This window comes from Seriola lalandi, unplaced genomic scaffold (genome assembly GCF_002814215.2).
Source record: "Seriola lalandi dorsalis isolate HSWRI2012SDOR001 ecotype SW California unplaced genomic scaffold, Sedor1 jcf7180002054474, whole genome shotgun sequence".
Taxonomy (NCBI): Eukaryota; Metazoa; Chordata; class Actinopteri; order Carangiformes; family Carangidae; genus Seriola; species Seriola lalandi.
Window position 1 is genome coordinate 34,127 of NW_019525027.1, and position 21,783 is coordinate 55,909.

General features: G+C 39.2%; 2 protein-coding genes and 2 pseudogenes across 5 annotated transcripts; 1 reads left to right on the plus strand and 3 right to left on the minus strand.

Moving 5' to 3' along the window:
• Positions 1–3,180: 3,180 nt before the first annotated feature.
• Positions 3,181–6,293, minus strand: LOC111659138 (UDP-glucuronosyltransferase 2A3 pseudogene; annotated as a pseudogene). The gene is made up of 2 exons (XR_015437603.1): positions 5,654–6,293; positions 3,181–5,301 (listed from the first exon to the last, which is right to left on the minus strand). The product of XR_015437603.1 is annotated as a UDP-glucuronosyltransferase 2A3 pseudogene (transcript).
• Positions 6,294–6,449: 156 nt separating this feature from the next.
• On the minus strand, positions 6,450–8,844 carry LOC111659139 (UDP-glucuronosyltransferase 2A2 pseudogene; annotated as a pseudogene). Its single transcript, XR_015437602.1, has 2 exons — positions 8,694–8,844; positions 6,450–8,193 (listed from the first exon to the last, which is right to left on the minus strand). The product of XR_015437602.1 is annotated as a UDP-glucuronosyltransferase 2A2 pseudogene (transcript).
• Positions 8,845–9,613: 769 nt separating this feature from the next.
• On the minus strand, positions 9,614–12,141 carry LOC111659137 (UDP-glucuronosyltransferase 2C1-like). Of its 2 annotated transcripts, none has more exons than XM_087175527.1 (2): positions 12,075–12,141; positions 9,614–11,636 (listed from the first exon to the last, which is right to left on the minus strand). In XM_087175527.1, exon 2 carries the CDS (start codon positions 11,634–11,636, stop codon positions 10,053–10,055), a length of 1,584 nt encoding a protein of 527 aa, XP_087031653.1. In that variant the 5' UTR covers positions 12,075–12,141; the 3' UTR covers positions 9,614–10,052. The 2 variants fall into 2 exon arrangements, with proteins under 2 accessions (XP_087031653.1, XP_087031652.1); XM_087175526.1 differs by lacking the exon at positions 12,075–12,141 and adding an exon at positions 11,734–12,065.
• A 2,540-nt stretch (positions 12,142–14,681) lies between these two features.
• On the plus strand, positions 14,682–21,619 carry chrna5 (cholinergic receptor, nicotinic, alpha 5). Its single transcript, XM_023411939.2, has 8 exons — positions 14,682–14,813; positions 15,202–15,342; positions 18,230–18,381; positions 18,542–18,586; positions 19,424–19,533; positions 20,063–20,240; positions 20,329–21,024; positions 21,188–21,619. The coding sequence occupies exons 2-8, from the start codon at positions 15,252–15,254 to the stop codon at positions 21,344–21,346; spliced, it is 1,431 nt and encodes a 476-aa protein (XP_023267707.1). The 5' UTR covers positions 14,682–14,813; positions 15,202–15,251; the 3' UTR covers positions 21,347–21,619.
• Positions 21,620–21,783: the final 164 nt, after the last annotated feature.

Genomic DNA, 21,783 nt, shown 5'->3' on the forward strand with positions numbered 1-21,783 from the left:
ATGAAGCTAATGCCAGCAGTTAGCTTAGCTTAGCATAAAAAGTGGAAATAGTTGGAAACATCTAGCCTGGCTGTGTCGAAAAGTAACAGAATTCATCTTACAGCACCTCTTAAGGTCACTGATTCATTTGTTGTGTTTCGTGTTTTTTGATCTATGCAAACACCCAAGTGTAAAAATGATAATTCTGCATATTATGGGAGTTATGTGCTGGACTATTCCTCAACTGAAATAGCGCTGTGTACAATCCCCCTTAAATGGTTTTCTTCTTTTTCCAGTCTTTATGCAGAGCTAAGCTATCAGGCTGCTGATTCCAGCTTCATATTTAGCATACAGACATGACAGTGGTATTGATCTTCTCATCAAACTCACAGCAAGAAGGTGAATAAGGGAATCTCCCAAAATTACTATTCTTTTAAAGGAGTTATTTTGTATGTTTGCTATTGCTGCATAGCCAGCGTTAGCATTAACAGCGGTTCACTTACCAGTCTTGGCAAGAGTTTCAGCCATACTTACTTTCACAAGACAATAGATTATAATACACTCTGAGCAGTGCTACTTCTTCAGGGAAGCCTGGGAGCTACAGTGACTTGGTATTGGAAAGTGACAAGACAGTCTGACTGGGCCGAGACTAGCTGGCTAGCATGCTAACTTCAGTAAAAGTGATTGCCACATTTTGTGAATATTTAGTGGAGATGAATCATCAGTAGCTCTGAGATACTCAATCAATACTACTCCCTTATTTTCAACTTTTTATCCCTTGAAAATTGAATTTCTTTTTTTTAACCTGGAAATTGTTTCATGCCTTTTGTTTTAGTTATATATATTGAGACAAGTGGAATCCACCAGGCAGCTAATATTGATTTGACTAATATTAGTTGATTTGTACTGTTGTCTGAGGTGTGCGTGCCAAAAATGAAAAAGTGAAATTTCACTTTAAATATTTTTTGTTTTTTCTTGTGGGTAGCAAATGATTCCAGACATGTGTAGGGTCAGACCCCCCATCGTGTCTAATCCTACCTAACAGTGATGATTCAGACTGAATTGATATTCCTAATGATTTACCTGTGTGACAGCTAGAGATGTAAAACCATGTATATGTTTTGTATCATGGCTGCAACAAGACAAAAGTAGGATGTAGACACAAAATCTATTACAATATTTGCAGCATGTTTTTTTTAAATTGTTTTGTAATAAAAGAATTTATTTATTTAAGTAACAACCCTCAGGGATTTTGTACAGTCATGTCATAATAGCATGTTAGTTTCCACAATGCTTACAAATCTACAGTCTTGGGAATTTCAGTGAGATTAAATCAGATGTGAAACTAGGTTTTACTGTAACATCCCTCTAGCAAGTGAATTTTGCAATTACCAATACACTATTGAACAAAACATAATCATTTCAATTTTGCTGTTTTGACATTCACAGCAAACTATGGTAACATTGGGAATATCCTTTCTACCTTTAGTGCGCTTATAGTAAATGCCAGATTCAATACCTTAACACAGCCCTTTGCTAAAAAAAAAAGAAGTCAGTAGAATAAACTTATGTTTCAAAAAGTATGATACAGAGGAAGACGTCTGTGGTTTTCTCAGGTGAGCAGCACCTTTGTGTCTGAGGATGTCCCCTGTCCACAGTCTCTTGTGGATTTATTGGCTGGTCTCTGCAGCCTGGACATTCTCTGCAGGTCAGCCAAAGCCGACGCTTACAGCAGTAGTTTAGTTCCGACTTGTATTCCTTGTTATTTACAACATTGCCCGGTTAAGCCCATTAAGTGTAGAAATTGGGGCAGACCCTGCATGTTCATCCTGTGGGAGGGCTTATTCAATACTTCCTGTATGGCCCTGAGGAAGTTGTTGTCTTTATCCTCTCCACTCCGCACACTTTTAGACACAGCAGGGTGTCATATTCATCAGCAAACAAATGTACATCCACAACTGGGACTCAACAGACTATGAAACTACTTTCTTTCCTTTCGTGAGAAATTAACTTTTCTATTTTTTTATGACCTTGATGGTAAATTGTTCTTGCCCAGAGTAGCTTGTCTATCACTCTCATTACATTTGGAATTTGGCAAATGCTTCAGCTATCTCACTTTTTTGGTAATAGTAAATTTCACCTACTAAAGTCTCCAGAGACATATCCATGTCCATGTATTAAGGGACAGCTTCAGGGACTATGGGACAGGGAGACTTAAGCACAATGGCAACTTCTGTCTGACCCCACTAAGATTGCTGCTTTTTCTCAGATGTAATATATTAAAGATGCATAATGAGGTAATAATATACCCACAATCCATAGTGGTTAGGTAAAGATCAGCTTCCTTACTGTCCTCTACTCTATAGATGAAGTTGACTCTAAATGTGTTCTATTTTTTATGCTTTTGTGAAATGTTGCAGTAAATATCCCGCCTGTGAACGTGTGCAAAAATCATTACCCAATTGTTTTTCATCCATTAAAATCAAGATAGTTCTTGCAGTAATATCAATCGTCATGAGAGGACTGTCGAAGAGGCATGAGAAATAAATTGTACATTTTTTTCAGTAGTGTTAATACCATTCCAGACCAAAGCCAGGAGAAATGAGACTATTTACTAAATTAGTTAAGAGTATTCAAAACCACTTGAACATTTTGTGTCGTTGTGGAAAAAAAGAATTATAGAATTTCAGTATTCATCATCTGAAGCACTGAAATATTTATGTTGATCAAACATTTCAATTTGTTTTTCATCTAGAATGAAATCTCCACCTTCTCCTTAACATTGAAATTAATGTAATTTTATGTGTTAAATATATTTATGTGCATAAAATAGTTGGGATTTCAAAAAAGAGTCCACAAAGCAAAACCCTACAGGTAAAAGACACACATCAAGGCTTATATATAGCCATGTTTTATAATGGCCCAGTATAACCTTGGCGTGTCATTCTAATCTTTGTGTGTGAAATTGGATGTGTTTAAATCCATGCTAGGTTACACTCGGCTTGGAGGAGATAAGAACCTGAATCGTTGATACTGTGCAATGCTGAGGAAAGAATGTAGTTATTTAAAAACAAAAATGAAAACTATATTGTGCCAGAGATTAAGAGTGAATTTGAAAAGTTTTTATATATGCAAAGGTGCTTTCCACTGTGTTAATGAAATAGGACAAGCTCACGAACAAGCAAGAAGCAAACAAGCAACTTATTTTGAAATTTTAAGAAAGGCTTTTATTTTGTTCCTTCTAAATCAGCAATGCAACTGTACATTTTGTTACCTGCTATACCAGTGGTTAAAAATCTCAACATTTGGATGCTGATCTGAAGTTACAGATATCAAGGGGTCACATATTCAAAGTGTTTTGAATGTGGATGTGAATAGAATTTTTAAAAATGTACTACATGTACATGTACATTACATGTTAAAGGTTACCCAGAGTACTGGGTATGTAAAATAAAACTTCTCTGAGAATATAGTGAGTCAAATATAATCAGCCTTAAACATATGTCTTTTTCCTTGTGGATAAAATAAATAATCTAAAACAATGAATGATTTGGATATATTGTCCTTTTTTTTTTACTAGAATCAGACCAACGTATAACTCTTGCAACTTATTTGAAATATATTTCTATTTTCTCCATCAAATCCCTAAGCTACCAATTTCACATTTCACATATTTAAAGGACATGAAATAAGCATTTGTGGTTTAAATTTCAGCTTGGTTGCCACTTAAAATATTTTTAATCACATTTCCTTTTTGTTCTCATACAAAGTTTACAGCATAAACACCTTATTAAGGCAACAAAGGTGACCAGAATGATCAACACAAGTCCAGCTAAGAGTAGCATCACATCTACAGAGTGATAGGAGTACCAGGGCAGTCTGTAGGACTCTGTTCTCAGGTGAGCTGCACCTTTGTGTCTCATGACAAACTCTATCCAGAAGAGGGCGGTGTCTAGCGGTTTCATTGGCTGATCTCTGTGCAGCCTGGAGAGTCTCTGCATGTTCATCCTGTAGGAGGGCTCAGTCAGGACTTCCTGAACACCCTGAAAGAAGATGTCTTCATTCACAGTAAAAATGTCAAGTATCTTCCCTGCTCCTCTTACTTCAATTCTAAATATATTATCACGTTGATCAAAAATCAAAGGAAGTCCTAGTATAGGAACTCCATGGTAGATAGCCTCTTGAACTCCATTTGTTCCTCCATGAGCCACAAATAGTTTTATCTTAGGATGTCCTAGGAGGTCATTCTGTGGCATCCAGTCGACCAGTAAAGTGTTGTTGCCCACAGTGGCCGGTCTGTCACCTTTATACCTCCAGATGACCTTCTGAGGTAATTTAGCGAAAGCTGCAGCAATTTCATTGGCTAAGTCATGGGGAAGCTCTCCGATCAAAGTCCCCAGAGACATGATGATGACTCCGTGTTCTCCAGAGCTCTGCACAAACTCCTCCAGGTGTTGAGGCAGAGCTTTTGCGGGTTTACACTGGAACCCTCCCATGTAGACAACATTAGGCATGGTGGGACGAGGGAACTCAAACACAAAGTCCACTCTCATCAGCCACAGGTCTGCTGCTTGAAACAGGGAGCGGTAGTCTGCATCTGGACCTAAATATTTTTCAAGTAAGCCAGCATAATTTGGTAAGACATAATGCACAATTTGATATTCTGTAAAAACAAAAATGATGGTGTTAAAAATTCTCTCGAGAAAGCTCATTTTATCTGATAGTTCAGTCCCTGTCATGGGAACATAAGAAAGAGGAGAAGGTGCAATTGAAAAATGGCCTTCGCAGTGACTAGTCCATCTGACATTGAACACAAGAGGTAACTTGAGATAGTGGGCAAGTATAACACCCCCTGGTATAGCAGGATCTGTGAGGACAAGGTCATATTTGGCCTCTTTTAGTGACTGTATCAGATCTTTGCTTTCAAAAAGCAGTTCAAGCATTTTGCATGTTTTCTCATACATCTCAGAGGCCTTTTGTGATTGTTCTATTTCCAGTTTAAAACGTGTCCAGGCAGACTTCCCTTCCCTCTGGATTTCCAACAACCGGGCCACAAACTTAGTCATAAAGTCTTCATCAAATCCAGACTCAATATCGAGTGTAACTGAGGTATAGAACAGCGAGGTTTCCTTGATGTACCAGCTGTCTGATGATCGCACAACAGAAACCTGGTGGCCCCTTGAGTGTAGTTCCTCTATGATGACTTTCATGTTCACCCAGTGGCTCCCGTCCGCTGGAAAAACAAGTACTTTCCCACCATAAACCACAGTTGGACAGAGGAAGCAGAGCATGATCCAGACCCAGGGCCAATTCATTTTTATTCTTATGGAAGAAAACATATTATATATTAGATTATATTTTATCAAATGCATAATTTTCAATACAAGTAATGTTTTTTATAGAAACAGCTTTTGTCAGTAATTTGTCAATAAAAATCCCACTATATACCCTCCATCTAGTCTATCTATATCTATTTTTTTGCTTATAATTAAATGAAATATACAATAACTTTTTAACTGTACCTGTGGGAATCAAAACCATTGGAGCAAGAAGAAAATATATTGCACGTTTTCAGTTAAAAATTAACTTCTGGAAAATACATTAATGTAATTTCAAATCTCAAACTGAAATCACTAATTTCTATTGGAAAAAGACTAAAACATGCTAATATTACCTTTTTTGGCAGTCAGCGTAATTTGTTTTTGGTCTTTCTCCTTTGGCAGAGAGCAGAACTTGTGCTAGTCTGTCCAAGGTCCAGTCTGAGCAGGACCTTTGTACTGCAATTTCATGCTCTTAAAGGTGATAAGAAAGTACAAAGTGGAGTAAAGGTGTTCCATTGTGTCTAACTCTTATGCAAATATCAGTGACAAAACCAAATGACTGGAAAACAGCAACATTGAAAATTGCAGGATTATTTCCCTGTGTTACAAGTGTTTAGTTTCATAAAAGGTTGAGGTTGTAGCAACATTGCACTTTGCTAGTTTTATTGCATTTTTGTAATTAATTCTCCCTCAAAAGCTAATGCTACATGCCGTAATGATCTGAGCAGCTTGTGTTGTCATATGGCCTGCACTGCTCGTCTTTGTGCTCTGCTGTCTTCCAAAATGAGACAGTTTTTTTTCCAAGTAGCTGACATTTTACTTCAACAGCCTAGAAAACAACTTTAAATGACTGAACAGCATAACCTGGTGGCTGGTGAAGGGATCAGCAAATGTGCATTTAGATCCATTTTTAATGCATCTATTTCAACAAACCTACAAATGTACATGATTTTTCTTCAGTCTTACAGACAACACTTTTTTAATATCTTGTTCTCTGTTCAGGATATTTGCATACAGAAAAATGGAGAATAGAAGAGTTGTATATTTGCCAATATTCTAGTCATATGTTGCATTTGCTGCGAGTATTCAGACTTTCATTTGGTTAGAGTGAAAATTAAGGATGCAGACTGATAAATCAAATGACTCTGCTTTAGACAAAGTAAACAAACAGACTTTATTCAGCAAGTTAGCAGTCAGAACTGGCAGTTATGTTCATTCTTTGACACGCTTTTTTCCAGAAGACATTAACCAGTGTGAAATCAAACAATGCACCCTTCCCTGTTAGTCAGATTTCATTTTTGTTTTTAAACACAATCTGAAGCAAGACCACACTAACCCAACAAAAAATAGGAAAATAAGTAATGCAACTGTGAGCAGAAATAGTATAACATCTACAGAGTGATAGGAGTACCAGGGCAGTCTGTAGGACTCTGTTCTCAGGTGAGCTGCACCTTTGTGTCTCATAACAAACTCTATCCAGAAGAGGGCGGTGTCCAGCGGCTTCATTGGTTGATCTCTGTGCAGCCTGGAGAGTCTCTGCATGTTCATCCTGTAGGAGGGCTCAGTCAGGACTTCCTCTATGGCAGTCTGAAGTGCTGTCCTATCCAATACAGAAATATCCATAACCTTTGTGACTCCCTTTGCTCTCAGTCTGGAGAGGTTGTCGGCTTGATCAAACACAATGGGAATTCCTACAATTGGTACCCCATGATATATAGCCTCATAGATTCCATTTGTTCCTCCATGACTAACAAATAGTTTAATCTTTGGATGTCCTAGGAGGTCATTCTGTGGCATCCAGTCGACCAGTAAAGTGTTGTTGCCCACAGTGGCCGGTCTGTCACCTTTATACCTCCAGATGACCTTCTGAGGTAATTTAGCGAAAGCTGCAGCAATCTCATTGGCTAAGTCATGGGGAAGCTCTCCGATCAAAGTCCCCAGAGACATGATGATGACTCCGTGTTCTCCAGAGCTCTGCACAAACTCCTCCAGGTGTTGAGGCAGAGGTTTTGCAGGTTTACACTGGAACCCTCCCATATAGACAACATTAGGCATGGTGGGACGAGGGAACTCAAATACAAAGTCCACTCTCATCAGCCACAGGTCTGCTGCTTGAAACAGGGAGAAATAGTCCACACCTGGGCCAATGAAGTGGTTGGCCAATGCAGAATAATGTGGTCCAGCTACCTGTTTGTACAAATGCATCCTCATGATGTAAAAAATTATGTTTTTGACCCTCTCAAAGAAAGTCATCTGATCTGCTAATTCTGAAGGCGGAAGCGGGACATAAGAGAGTGGAGAAGGTGCAATAGCAAAATGGGCCTCACCATGAACAGTCCACCGAGCATTAAACACTAACGGCAATCCGAGGTAGTGAGCCAGCATTACTCCTCCTCCGTCAGCAGGGTCTGTCAAAACCGCCTCATACTTGCCGTCTTGAAAAGACTTCATTAACTCTTTGTTTTCAAGCATGTTCACAACCATTTCACACACTCTCTTGTGTAATTCAGAGAACTTGTCCTTTAATTCCATGTCTAAAGCGAAACGGGCCCACACAGACCCTTGGCTTCGCTTAATTTTAATAACTTCAGAGACAAAGAGACGATAAAAATCCTCATTTTCGGCACCAGCAATATTCACTGTGACGGTATTGTAATGTGGAGATGTTTCACTGATGTACCAGCTGTCTGCGGCCCGGATAACTGTCACAGCATGTCCCCTTGAATGCAGCTCCTCAACAAGCACCTTCATGTTCACCCAGTGGCTGCCGTCATGGGGAAACACCAGAACCTTCCCACCATGAGAAGCTGGAATAATGACGGCCAAAAGAGTAGCGATGGAAGCCAGTGACAAAATCATCTTCAAATCTTCAAAAAAACAACAATGGTGCAGTCTGGAATGTAAATAGAAAAAAAAAAAAACCCACAAAAAGCAGATAGCCATTATTGAACAAATCTAGAAAATGTGTGCACAACAAAGGTTGACGGTATACCAGCCTATCCAAAACAGCGTACTATAATGATGTTCATTTTAAATGTCTCTGCTTGCTTACAAAAAAATTCCCCCTCTAACTACCGACAATGGGCCTCTCTGAGGAAATTAGAGTGCTGTTCCTTGCCAAGAGCTCTGGATGCATTGTGTGTTAAACTGTAATCTCCCTGAGCATGCATGTTTTTATGAATATTGCGTTCAGTCTGCATAAAGGAAATATTCAAGACCTTTCCTCTAAGAAAGCACATTATCACTGCATGTAAAACAAATACCATGCACCGATTTTCTTAGTGATCGAATGTCTAATCCTTCAACAATGAAAACGAGTCAATAAAATCTTCATTCAACTGAGAAACATCAACTGACAAAAGATTGAAGCAAACGTTAACAAAGATAACTTACCTTTTTGTCTGTACCCGGAAAGAAAGTCTGTAAATGCTACAGTTTACAGAGAAAACCTTCCTTCCACTTATGTCAACAAACTCTTGGACACATATAGTAAACTCAGTGGAGAGTTGAGGTCGAAGCAGTGAGACGATAAAACACTTCCTGGTTTCTTTTGTCCCACCCTCATGACAGTTACATGAGATGTTTGTCTCTTTACAAGTGGTGCAATGGGCCAGAACTGCAGTGCAGTTTATTCTGGGAAATGCTGTGTGACATTGTGTATCAAAAGAGTAGAAAAAACACTTTTCTGTTTATTTATGCCGCAAGTTTTATGTCCACTGTTTCAAAAGGCAACACTTTAACACCATTTTGTGTCTATGAGACAAGGAGACTATGAGACTGTAAAACCATTTCCTGATTTTTTTTTTTTTTTTTTTTTAAACTCGCCTCACCCCTGACAACAGTTCGGTTGATGTGACAGCAATGAATAATTATTTTTAAATTCTCTTTAAGGGAAAGTTGACTGCAGTGAGGCAATCCTCTGAACTAATCTACAGGAAGTGTTTTGTTACCATGTTTATACTTCATTTAGACTTTCTACTAGAACTGAAGTAATTTTTAAACACAACATCAACAAGCTGTAAAAATATTAAGAATGAATAGAACTCACTCAGCTGAATCTTTGGTTGGGTTCTCGAAGGATGAATATAAGGTATAACAGAGTGCTGTCCCTGTTATCTACTACTATCTAAAAGTCACTGAGAGGATGCTACTGTGAGATTCAGTGCTGCAGCTCACCACTTAATGCTCCTTAATGTTCCACAAGACAATTCACAGTTCACACATTTGGCATAAACAAAGAGTGGGGCTCAACATGGCACATGCACATTCAAAAAAAACACCCACACACACAAAGCAGCAACACCTGAAGCTGATTGCACTGGCCTCCTATCTATATAATTTATTTCAAAGAAGGATGCTCCACCTAGTGGTTGGAGGGATAGACACACACACACACACACACACACACAAAATGAAACAATAAATGAAAAGCAACAACATATAAGTACAACTGAAAATGGCTCCAACCTTAAATTCATTCCTACAATTTTAGCTGTTCAGTGTTTGTTATGAAAAAAGGTCACAGCATACATTTAGTTAATACAATATGAATATCAAACAAATTAAATAACATACTACAAAATCTTGCCTTTACAAAACAATACCTTTGTTTAACTGTCAAAAAGCTGCATTACTGGGCAGTTAAATCTCAAAATTATAACAAAATATTGCAACATCCATTTTTGTACTGATATTATTGATATTTCTTTTTCTAAATGAGATGAATTTACAAAATGTATATCCCTTGAATGATTAGTCACGTTTCACTTTAGGTTTACACATTGCAGAGTATAAACACCTCATCAAGAGGAATAGAGTTAAAAGCATGAGCAGAGCAACTCCAGCCAGGAACAACACTACATCTACAGAGTGGTAGGAGTACCAGGGCAGTCTGTAGGACTCTGTTCTCAGGTGAGCTGCACCTTTGTGTCTCATAACAAACTCTATCCAGAAGAGGGCGGTGTCCAGCGGCTTCATTGGCTGATCTCTGTGCAGCCTGGAGAGTCTCTGCATGTTCATCCTGTAGGAGGGCTCAGTCAGGACTTCCTCTATGGCATTCAGGAAGTTGTTGTCTTTGTCAACTGTATTAACGGTTAGAAGCTTAGCCCCTCCTCTCTCCTTCAGTCGCAGCAGGTTGTCGTACTGGTCAAAAAACAAAGGTAGACCCACGACTGGGACGCCGTGATAAATAGCTTCTTGGACTCCGTTTGTTCCCCCATGAGCCACAAATAATTTTATTTTAGGATGTCCGAGGAGGTCATTCTGTGGCATCCAGTCCACTAGTAAAGTGTTGTTGCCCAGAGTGGCCGGTCTGTCACCTTTATACCTCCAGATGACTTTCTGAGGTAATTTAGCGAAAGCTGCAGCGATCTCATTTGCCATGTCAGCAGGAAGTTCACTCACAAAAGTCCCCAGAGACATGATGATGACTCCGTGTTCTCCAGAACTCTGCACAAACTCCTCCAGGTGTTGAGGCAGAGGTTTCACGGGTTTACACTGAAACCCTCCAATGTACACAACATTAGGCATGGTGGGACGAGGATACTCAAACACAAAGTCCACTCTCATCAGCCAAATGTCTGCATTAAGCATTAAGAGGTCAAAGTCATTATCAGGCCCAAGATATTTGTCACATATTTTCTGGTATATTAGCTTAACCACCAGGTGTTTATGTATCTGGGTTATTAGATGCAAAATCATGTTTTTAACTCTTTGAAAAAAGCTCATCTTATCAGTGTTGCCAGATCCTGTTATAGGAATGTATGATAAAGGTGAAGGAGCAACAGCAAGATGACCTTCTCCAGCTATCAGCCAGCGAACATTAAAAACCAAAGGAAGGTTCAGATATTTGGCCAAAATTATTCCACCTCCCCAGCAGGGGTCAGTGAGCACAAGGTCAAACTTGCTGTCCTTCAGGTTTCTCATCAACTCTTGGTCATCAAGCATTGCTGATACAAATGCACCCACGGTTTCATGAGCTTCAACAAACGTACCAAACATTCCGAAAGTCAGGTGGAGAAAATGTATCAAGGGAAGAGACCCCCTTTCATATTCAATGGTCTCAGTTATCATTTTTGTGATGAACTTCTGATCGAAGGCCTTCTCCACCTGAACTGTGATGGTGTTGTAATAAGAATTGTTATCCTTGATGTACCAGCTTTTGCTGCAACGCAGAATAGTAATAGTGTGTCCCCTTGAGTGCAGAGCTTGAAGCAAGATATCCATGTTTATCCAGTGGCTTCCTTCGATAGGGAAGACCAGGATGTTGCCAGCTTGACAGCCTGTGGGGATGAGGAAGAGCAGCAGCAAAGCACTGCAGCAATAGATCGGCCTCATCTGAAATGAAAACAACGGTTAACCAAGGAGAAAACTCCTCACTACTGTGGAAATGAACTGTGATCATTTCAACTCAACACAGAAGTTTAATACTTGCAGTTACAAGCTGTGCATGGCTCATTATAGCTGTTATTTCTTCCTTCCTTTCCTCTTCTTCTTTTTCATCAGCTCAAGGTTTAAAACCAGTTTATCAGAGAATTTCATAACCATTACTCTTACTGAAGTCAACACCTTTGAAGCAAAAGAGCTGGAGTGTTTAGAGGAGTTGATGTCTGTAGTCGAGGTGTAGCCTATTGTGTCCGGTTGCTGCTTTAAATTCTGATTCGATCAATATTAAAAGCTCATATGTTTAACATCATTATTCTGTAAAAAGTACAGCAACACATACAGTACACTAGTATATCTACAGTCAAACTCTCTAAACACAATCTCACTTACTGTAGTCTTCTGTATGTTACTCCACTCAGTCACAGTGTTTTGTGCAGCGCCTGTCCTGAAAAGTGAATGCAACCCACAGGGGAGGAGCCAAACCACATGACAGGATGCATTCTTGTCCAGGCCTGGATAGTAAAGAGTAGTATGGAAGCCTATAGGAGACTAAATTCAAATGATAATGCATTTAACAATAGCTTTCTAATTTTCCACATATATATTTGTTATTTGAGTAAAACTGAAAATGCAATAAATAAAATAAAATAAAAAATAAAATTTGCATTTTCATTTTCACATACTTGTATGGGCATTCTAGGACCGTATTAAAATTTGAAATTCAAATTTGAAAATTAGAATGCAATATAAATAATTTAACCTAATTTTACAAATAGACAAGCAATATTCATCAATATACATCTATTGCATTTTCATTTTCATTTTCATTTCATACAAAAGAGCATGGTGACATATAAATAAAAATTCAATAGATGTTTTGAAAATTGCATTTAAATATTGTCCTTTGTAGACCGGGTTAATTGCATTTTAATTTTCAAATTTGAATTAACATTTGAATATTGTTGACTGTGCAGCAAGGTATGACTTTGAAAATGAAATGTCAAATAGATTTCCATCTCCATTCAAATATTGTCCTAGAAAATGCCCATACAAGTATGTGAAAATGAAAATGCAAATTGGTATATTGCATTTTCATTTTTACTCAAATAGCACATACATGTGTGGAAAAATTAAAATGCTATTGTGGATTTACCTCATCATTTGAATATAGTTCCCTATAGGCTTCTATAGGGTAGTAGCTGGATCTGTGTGCAAACAAAGTTGATAAGGAAGATCAAAGGTCACTGATAAAGTTACTGTTTGAAAAGTGCATCAATATTTAGAAGCACTGGAATGTAATGTGTTAATCATTCATTTATACACGCAAGATCGATTTCACAGTGCATGGTTAACAGTAATAAGTGTTTCATTAACTAATTAATTATCATTTATGCAACATGTCAGTTTGTTTAACCACAATCCTGACCTCATTAGACTGAACACAAGATGACAGAGAAGATGATCATGTCTGCTTATTATAATTTTGTCAGTGAAAAAAGAATTACACCAATGACTACACATGAATTGTAATTTAAACTGTACTAATATCAGTTTGCTCTGGCTTTGGTCCACTGCAATTGGAGAACTACGTAAATTGCCAGTGACCCAGAGTTGGCAGCAGGACTCCATTTGAATGTTAATCCTTCTTTTCTTCAACCACTTCTGCAGCCTATGTACTTTGCTTTTAACCTCCATTTAGATGTAAGTAAGATTATAAAAAAAATACTCGTTGCTGCCCTACAGTTGTGGTGAAGAATACTTTGTGTAGGCACATGAAGCGTCATTATGCCACTGAGATCATGTGATCCCAAGTCAAATATAATTCAAATAACAATCTTTTAAGCACAGTCACCCATACAGAAAGAAAAAGATGGTGGACCGTTTGATCAAGTTGTGCTGCAGATCATTTTGCCCCTGACATTGTTTACATAGCTTTAAGAGCAAAATGCTCCTGTGCTTTGTGCTGACTTTTTATTTTCTATCTGTCAGTTGGATATTTTTTTTCTATTATAAATTTGATATCAGCAATTGTCTACTTTAAAAGCTGCATAATTTACTTGGATATGTCATTGTATATCTTTTGTTTATATTATTGTTTTTTTGAATTTCTGTTTATTGTACATATATAGTACAGTACATTTAAATTCAACATTTAAACATCCTCTCTACTGGTTTGTTTGTATAGTTTGGTTTAGCTCTCAAAAGCCTTCATCAACTGTCAGTAATAACAAATTCTAATTTATTTTTCATTGTATTCGCTCACACCCATTTCACAAAGGATGCAATATACAGTAGATGAAACTGAACATTGTTTTAACCATACAGGGAGCTTGTCGTGTTGAAGCAACAAGAATGTTTTTACTCTCATGGCCTCTGATTCTCATTTACTCACCCAACACAATCTTTCATTCCTTAAAGATTTTAATGATTTTTCTTAATGAATCCAACGGAGATGTGTAGGCCAGATTTTCAGCTGTTAAGTGTTTAAACAATTTAAATGAAAAAATAAGATGATACTAGAAACCAGTTATTTCAGAAACCACTGTTCAATTTGATTTTTCAAGCTGGATATTGATTTTTTTTTCTCCCAATCCCCTAGGCTACATCATCTCTGGGTCCCACAATATGCTGTCGCCATGGAAGCATACACATTCACACATACAGAGAGAACGTGAGGAATAAGAGGAACAAAATACAGCATCACATGTGGTTGTGGATACCAGGTAACAAATTGGAAACAGCAGTGGCAGAGCTGCTCCTGTCATTTCCTGATGCTGCTGTGGAGATGCAGCCACCTCAGGCTGCTTGGAGAGGGGCGACTAGCCCTGTCTGTGAATAGTGAATACAAGAATACTTGGAAGGGGGGTGGAAGGAAGGTGGTGGTGGTTGGGGGAAATGGGGCGGGCTCTCTGAAGGAGGAGGAGGAGGAGGAGGAGGAGGAGGAGGATGTGTTGCCTGTGCACAATTGGAGGCAGTGGGGAGAGAAGCAGCATCTGTATGAGGCGAGAGAAAGAACCTGCATGGAATGGAGGAGCGCTAGAGCAGCACTGTCGCTGTCGTCAGGGTACCCATCACCACCACCACCACCATCGCTCTGGACTGCGTGTTAATGGGAGAGACTCAGAGCAGGTATGTGTACAGCATTTGCATGCTTTACTATGTGAAATGTGTTTATTACCTTGGAGAGGGTTGGGTTAGCAGAGTGAGAGTAGAGTGCATTCTGGGCTTGTGCAGGATGTTGTTCTGTATATTAAAGGTGTGTGATTAAGGCAGTTTGTTATTTAGAATGTGTTGTTTATTTTCTTTGTTTGTTTGCTTACTTGCTTTACAAAGCCTAGTCACTGAAATCCATAATTGAATATAGCTTTACCAAGGGGGAGCAGGGGTGGCTGATTTGGGATTTGAACCCTTAACCCAAGGCATGATTAAAGCCACGCTCACGTAGCTCAGATGTTTACCCAGTGCAAACAAAGGCTATTTTTTTTAATAACCACTGATTTTAATATTCATTTCCCAGCTCTGTGATGCCCGAGGAACCAGCTGTGTGGAACCGGTGCCACCTCTGATATGATGCTGAGAGCAGGAGGGGCAGCAACCTCTCTCGCACTGCTGCTGCTGCTGCCGCTGCTGTGCTGCTGCCACCTGTGCCACTCACTGCGTAAGTTTCCCAAGGACTGGGAATGCCTCCTCAAATTATCATGGTGGAATGGCATGACAGATGGCATAGCCAGAGATAAGTTGGACTCTAGTGGATATGTAACCAAGAAACCAAAAAGCAAGATGTAGAAATTGCCAGATGGTCAGTGAAGAGTGATGATGGCTTGCCAAGTTAGACAAAAAGTATTGGTGTCAGAGTGACACTCTCTGAGGCTTGCACAGAAAGTAAGTAAACTATCTAACTATTGAACAAGCAAGACAATTCTAACAGCTAATAAATGAAAGACCACATAAAGTGTTAACATCTATAATTTAACCTAAAGGCCATAAAACTTAATGAGAAAAATTTACAGGGAGACAAATGTTGGACCTCATCCTCATTATCCATCATTAATTTGAGTTTTCCTTGATACATAATTGAAACTCATTAATGCAGAAAACCAGGAAAACAGTGAGCTCATGCCACGTTCAGCTCAGTTTGGATATATGGGAATGATAGGAAATTTTAAGCACTTTGGGTGACATAAGGTGTCCATATTTGTTTGGTTCTCAGACACTCACAAACTCAAGCCTTAAGAGTAATCTTACTTTTCCTCTTTATTATTTATGACTTTGGTGTTGACTTGAATGCTATCGACAAATCAGGAACATGTAATAACAAAAAATCCTGATATGTGATGAATGCAGCATGAGGCATGCAGGTTTGCATACTACAAATATGGTCAGGTGATGAGCTGTTGCAGTGAATAATAGGGAAGGTTAATAGAGTGTGTGCGACACAGAGATAAACTGCATGAAATAGCTGAAGAGGAGGAAAAAGAGCAGCCGCTGTCGCTTTCGCCATGACAGTATGTATATATTGGTATGCATGTATGTATCTACTGTACAACATACTTACAGTATGTCGTAAACATGTGCAGTATGTTTATATGTGAATGAACCTTATATTTTTTGACCTCTATTATATATTTTTTAGGTTTTTCTTTCTGTCTTTCTGTTGGCTGCTTGTAGCAACGTGTCATATTTAGCTTAATCTCAGCAAACCATACTCATATTATATATTCCATGTTTATATTATATTACTGATATGCTTTTTGACATGCTGCCCACTGCACCAGGCAGACAGCAGCAAGCACTGACCAAGGTCTCCTTGAAAATGCAGGAATAAGTTAACATCAAATATGAATTTTACTCAGCATCATTTTAACAGCTATTATAAATGAACATTTCTTTTCCCTATAGCACATACTGTATATAATCTTTGTGGTTTAGTATGCTTCTGACTCAATGATTACATTTATCATACTCTGAAACAGATTAATGTAGAATCGAGCAGACTCTGCAGCTTGCTTCTCAGCCAAGCAGGACGCTGGTGATAGCGCGGGAGACACTGAAGAGATGATGAATTTGCTGATTACAGGGTCATTGATTGAGGGTGTTGCAGCCTTGTCTTTATTGATCCACACACACTGAAATGGTGACACCATACATTTGTGGTCAGTCTTGTGGTAGATTTCCAGCCACATTCCCCATCCATAAATTTAGTTTATAACCGCATTGGTGAATGATTTAAAGAGCAGGATGAAAGAAATTGCACGTAATTCAAAATGTAATCAATAATTTCTACTCTGTAGTGGAGCCCTGCTTCAGCAAAACAATGCTGCAGTTTGACAGGGATACAGGCAGCCACTATATGCTATGCTCTCAATAAACTTACATACAGTTTGTTTCCAATTTTTTCAAAAATGTAAATATGAAGCTCAAGTTTGATTAGAAAGAAATAGTGGTCAAACACTTGATGTGAGTTGGCACCACATATTTTTTTCTTTTTACAGTCTACGTGAACGGTTAATCCTAATTAGTGTTGAACTGGCAATGTTGAATGAAAAACAGCGCATTGTTACATGTGATGCCAAAAAATATTAAAGAATATCAGTTTCTCTATCACCACCATTAGTCCAAGGTGAAGTCACTGACCTATTTTATTACATTTTTTACACTTATTATTCCGAAATCCATTGGTAAGCAGTGATGTTTTAATAAAAAAAATCATGCACCTTCAGTTGAGTTTGTCTGCATTATTAACAAACACCAACCATATGAGTCATGGTGCAAGACAGGTAAACAAGTGTATCAGTTTCTTGCCATGGTGAGGGAAGGAAGGGCATCAGTAAATAAGATGCGGTCCACATCTGTGCAATGCTTTCTACAATCATATTCAACATGTCTTTGTTGGTACACAATTCCTCAACACACCTCTGTACAATACATTGTTTGCGAAGTGCTTTTTCTTAGAACTACTGTTTGCAGCTGTCCTCTGGAAATAAGTGATGAAACTGGAAATCCCGTGAGACTCTACAGTATATATTGTGTAGGTCAAGCTGGACAGAGTACAAAAAAAGATTTATGCTCAAATATGTTGGTGCTATTTGCCAAATGATATAGAAACAAATCAAACACTGAACATTCTCCAATCACTACTGCTTCATTCAATACAATCCTTTATTTTTTGATAATGGCTCCATGAAAGAAAATTAACTGAATAATAATGTTCACCTGCTATTGCTGATATCAGATCAGGATTCTTAACTTTATTGTATATTCAAGTGTGTGTTTCGGTCATAGCTTTGATTTATCTGCTTCTGAAACTGAAGCTTTACCACAGAGGTCATATCCAGAAACTTGAGACATAAACACTGTGGTAAGGTCAGAGAGGTGAATGATGTGCTGTTTGAGGGCAACGCTAGAAACAGAGCTGGAAATGGAGATATTTTCAGCCGTTTAGTCTGAGACTACTGAATAAATCAAAGCTACTGTTGTATTAGTTACAAGTTAATAGGAACTTGTAAATTTGCTCCTCATCTGTATTGTCTTTTCAAACCTTTTAGGGGTCCCAAAGCTCTCTTCTTATGCAAAAGCAGAGGACAAGCTGTTCAAATACCTCTTTGGAAACTACCAGAAATGGGTTCGTCCAGTGGAATACCTGAACCAGACCATCTGTGTAAAGTTTGGACTGGCCATCTCCCAGTTAGTCGATGTGGTGAGGATAGAAAAGCCCTGATTATTCACATTGTTTATGGATGTGTGTTACTGAGGTGTTACCTGCATGAATGTGAAACATAAGAGAGCTGAAAGATGGAATGCTATTAAAATCGTTGCTCTATAAAAAATGTGCTTTGCTTATTGCTTTACCATTCTAGGATGAGAAAAACCAGCTCATGACAACCAATGTGTGGATGAAACAGGTAAGTCCTCAAGGGCATTTCACCGTCATCAGTAAACATGCAGGTAACGTTGTTGGGGCATAATTGTAGGGGCGGTGGAAATACTCCTGGCTTACATGGCATTTGGAGACAACCAGTCAACCTCTCCTCACCCCTCTTTAATCCGGTCTGGTGGCATTTTAGTGGCAGTTCTTATCTATGAGTCCTTCCAGCCTTGTGCCCACGCACCTGCCTCAACAAGTCGTCTCCTCCCCACTCCGGCTCCTGTCAGCTTTATTCATGGTCTTTGGTGTGCTGTCTGTCACGCATCTTATGAATTATCCCCACAGACCAGGCTCTGCCACTCAGGTCAGCTGCTCCCTTTCACAGTGATGGATTGCATCATGTCAAAAGGGTGATGGAAGGGCAGTGGCCACAGACGTCATAGGCAAAGTGGAATAAAGAATAGAAGAAAAGAAGAATATCTCTTTCATCTCCATTTCCTTTTGAATTTTTTTTTTTATGAACTGTTCCACCCTCCGCATTATTCTATGACAAAGTACTCACCACTTATGTCATGCCTAAGCCAAATAAGATGGATATAATATAAGGTACTGCTATTAAAAGTACTGGTGGGCAGATTTTGTTACCAAAGAGCCAAGCTAGCTGTTTTCCTCTGTTTCCAGTATTTGTACAAAGCTAAGTTAGCTGGCTGCAAGTGGTAGCTTTATTTTTGGTGTTCAGACATGAAAGTATTATCACCCTTCTCATCTAACTCTTAAGAGAGCAAGTGAGTCTATTTACCAAAGTGTCAAACTTTCCTTTAAAGCGCCTATACGTAGGTTTTTTGTTGAGTTTTCCCATTTCTCCTGTATGTAGGAATGGACTGACATGAAACTCAGATGGGACCCTGATGACTATCTGGGCATCACAACTATCCGAGTCCCGTCTGACAGGCTCTGGCTTCCTGACGTTGTACTGTATGACAAGTATGTGCCATTATATATGAGATGGAAATTACATGGATGTCACACATTTTATATTTTCCAAATTCTATATTATATGACATGACAAGTATGACATGATATGTAGACAGCACTGTATCCAAGAATGGGACTTCAGAGGAACACATAGTACTTTGCATGTTAATCATGTTAACCTTAAAGGGATAGTTTGGGGTATTTGACAAGGGGTTGTGAGAGGTACTTGTACATAGTCAGTGTATTACCTGCCAGAGTACTTGCCATGAGTACTGGCACAAAAGCTGAGCGATGTACTGCTGTGGATGGGGCCAGCTGCGTTTTAGTCACTTTTTTTAAGAAATGGCCACTGAAAAAAGCCAATATCAGTTTGAAGTGTAGGCAACAACTTGAACAATCACTTTAAAGGAAACATGCAGCCCTAACATGAAATGTCTTAAAATGACTAGAAAAGAAGCTAATCTATCTTTCAGCTAAAATTTTGACCAAAACCCTCTTTTAGATCTTTTAGATGAATAAATGTTGTTTCTTTCAACAGTTCAGATGGGCGTTTTGAAGGAACTGTCACCAAAGCTGTTGTTAAGTATGATGGAACCATAACATGGACACCACCAGCCAATTACAAGTCAGCTTGCACCATCGACGTCACCTTCTTCCCATTTGACCTCCAGAACTGTTCCATGAAGTTTGGCTCCTGGACGTATGATGGCTCCCAGGCGAGTCTCTCCTCCACAGTATGTGTGTAGTACAATCATGTCAGTTATCACCAGTGACTGACATGACATTGCCGTTCTTATTTAACAGGTGGACATCATTCTGGAGGACTTCCACGTGGACAAGCAGGACTATTTTGACAACGGTGAATGGGAGATAGTAAAGGCCACAGGCAGTCGTGGTCTGAGGACAGACAGCAGCTCTACCTACCCCACCATCACCTACTTCTTCATCATCCGCAGGTTGCCTCTTTTCTACACCCTCTTCCTCATCATCCCCTGCATTGGCCTGTCCTTCCTCACCATCCTTGTCTTCTACCTGCCCTCCAACGGCGGCGAGAAGATCTCTCTCTGCACCTCGGTGCTGGTATCGCTCACCGTTTTCCTCCTGGTCATCGAGGAGATCATCCCGTCCTCCTCGAAGGCTATCCCTCTCATCGGGGAGTACCTGGTCTTCACCATGATCTTTGTCACGCTCTCCATCATTATCACCGTCTTTGCCATCAACATCCACCATCGCTCCTCTTCTACGCATCATGGCATGGCACCCTGGGTGAGGAAGATCTTCCTGCATCGACTGCCTAAGCTGCTGTGCATGCGCAGCCATGTGGACCGTTACGCCACAGCTGGAGTCGCCAGGACGGGAGGAGCGGTGGGACTGGGTATGATGAAGGACTCTGCACCTGAACTCACCCCCTTACTCTACACAAGACGTCATTTACAAGCAGCTTTGGATTCTATTCGCTACATAACCATGCATGTGGTTAAAGAAAATGAGGTCAGAGAGGTGAGTTTGTTGGATTTTCTGTATTTGCACATCCATAGGTAATAATAAAAAATGCTTAATAGTGATACAAACAATCATTTTTGACCCCACACTGTCTGTTACTCATGTCTAGATGTAGTAGATGTATGCCTAGAGACTGACATGTGCTTCTTTTCTGGCCCAGGTGGTACAAGACTGGAAGTTTGTAGCCCAGGTTCTGGACCGAATGTTTCTGTGGGCCTTCCTCCTGGTGTCGATCCTAGGCTCTGCTCTTCTCTTTATTCCAGTAATTTACAAGTGGGCCAACATCATCGTCCCTAACCATGCTGGAAGTTTCCTCTAAGAACAATAAGAAAATGGAGTTAAAGCACATTAATAGCTCACCATGGGTCTTCTTTGAGAGACTGAGATTACCAGTGAGATATGGGCCGGCTTTCCCCAGTCCCTATGTAAACTATAGCTGTGCCAGAAGCTCAAGCTGCAGATTTGAGGCCTAACTTGCTCACAGAGGCATGTTTGTTTTATTTTATATTTCATTATTTCATATTTCATTTTTCAAGAGATTCTGAATTCTGTATTCAATTTAATTTAAAATTAAATTAAAATTGATGTACTACATTTAAGAAATTTCAAAAATGAATTCATCATTCATTTTTTCATTCATTTTCTCTGCATCTCACACATCGATACATTCCAGTACATTCATTTCACCTACTATACATGCTGGCATCATAGAGTAGAGGTTTATCATTGGGGCTAGTAGTAAAATAGCAAGAGCAT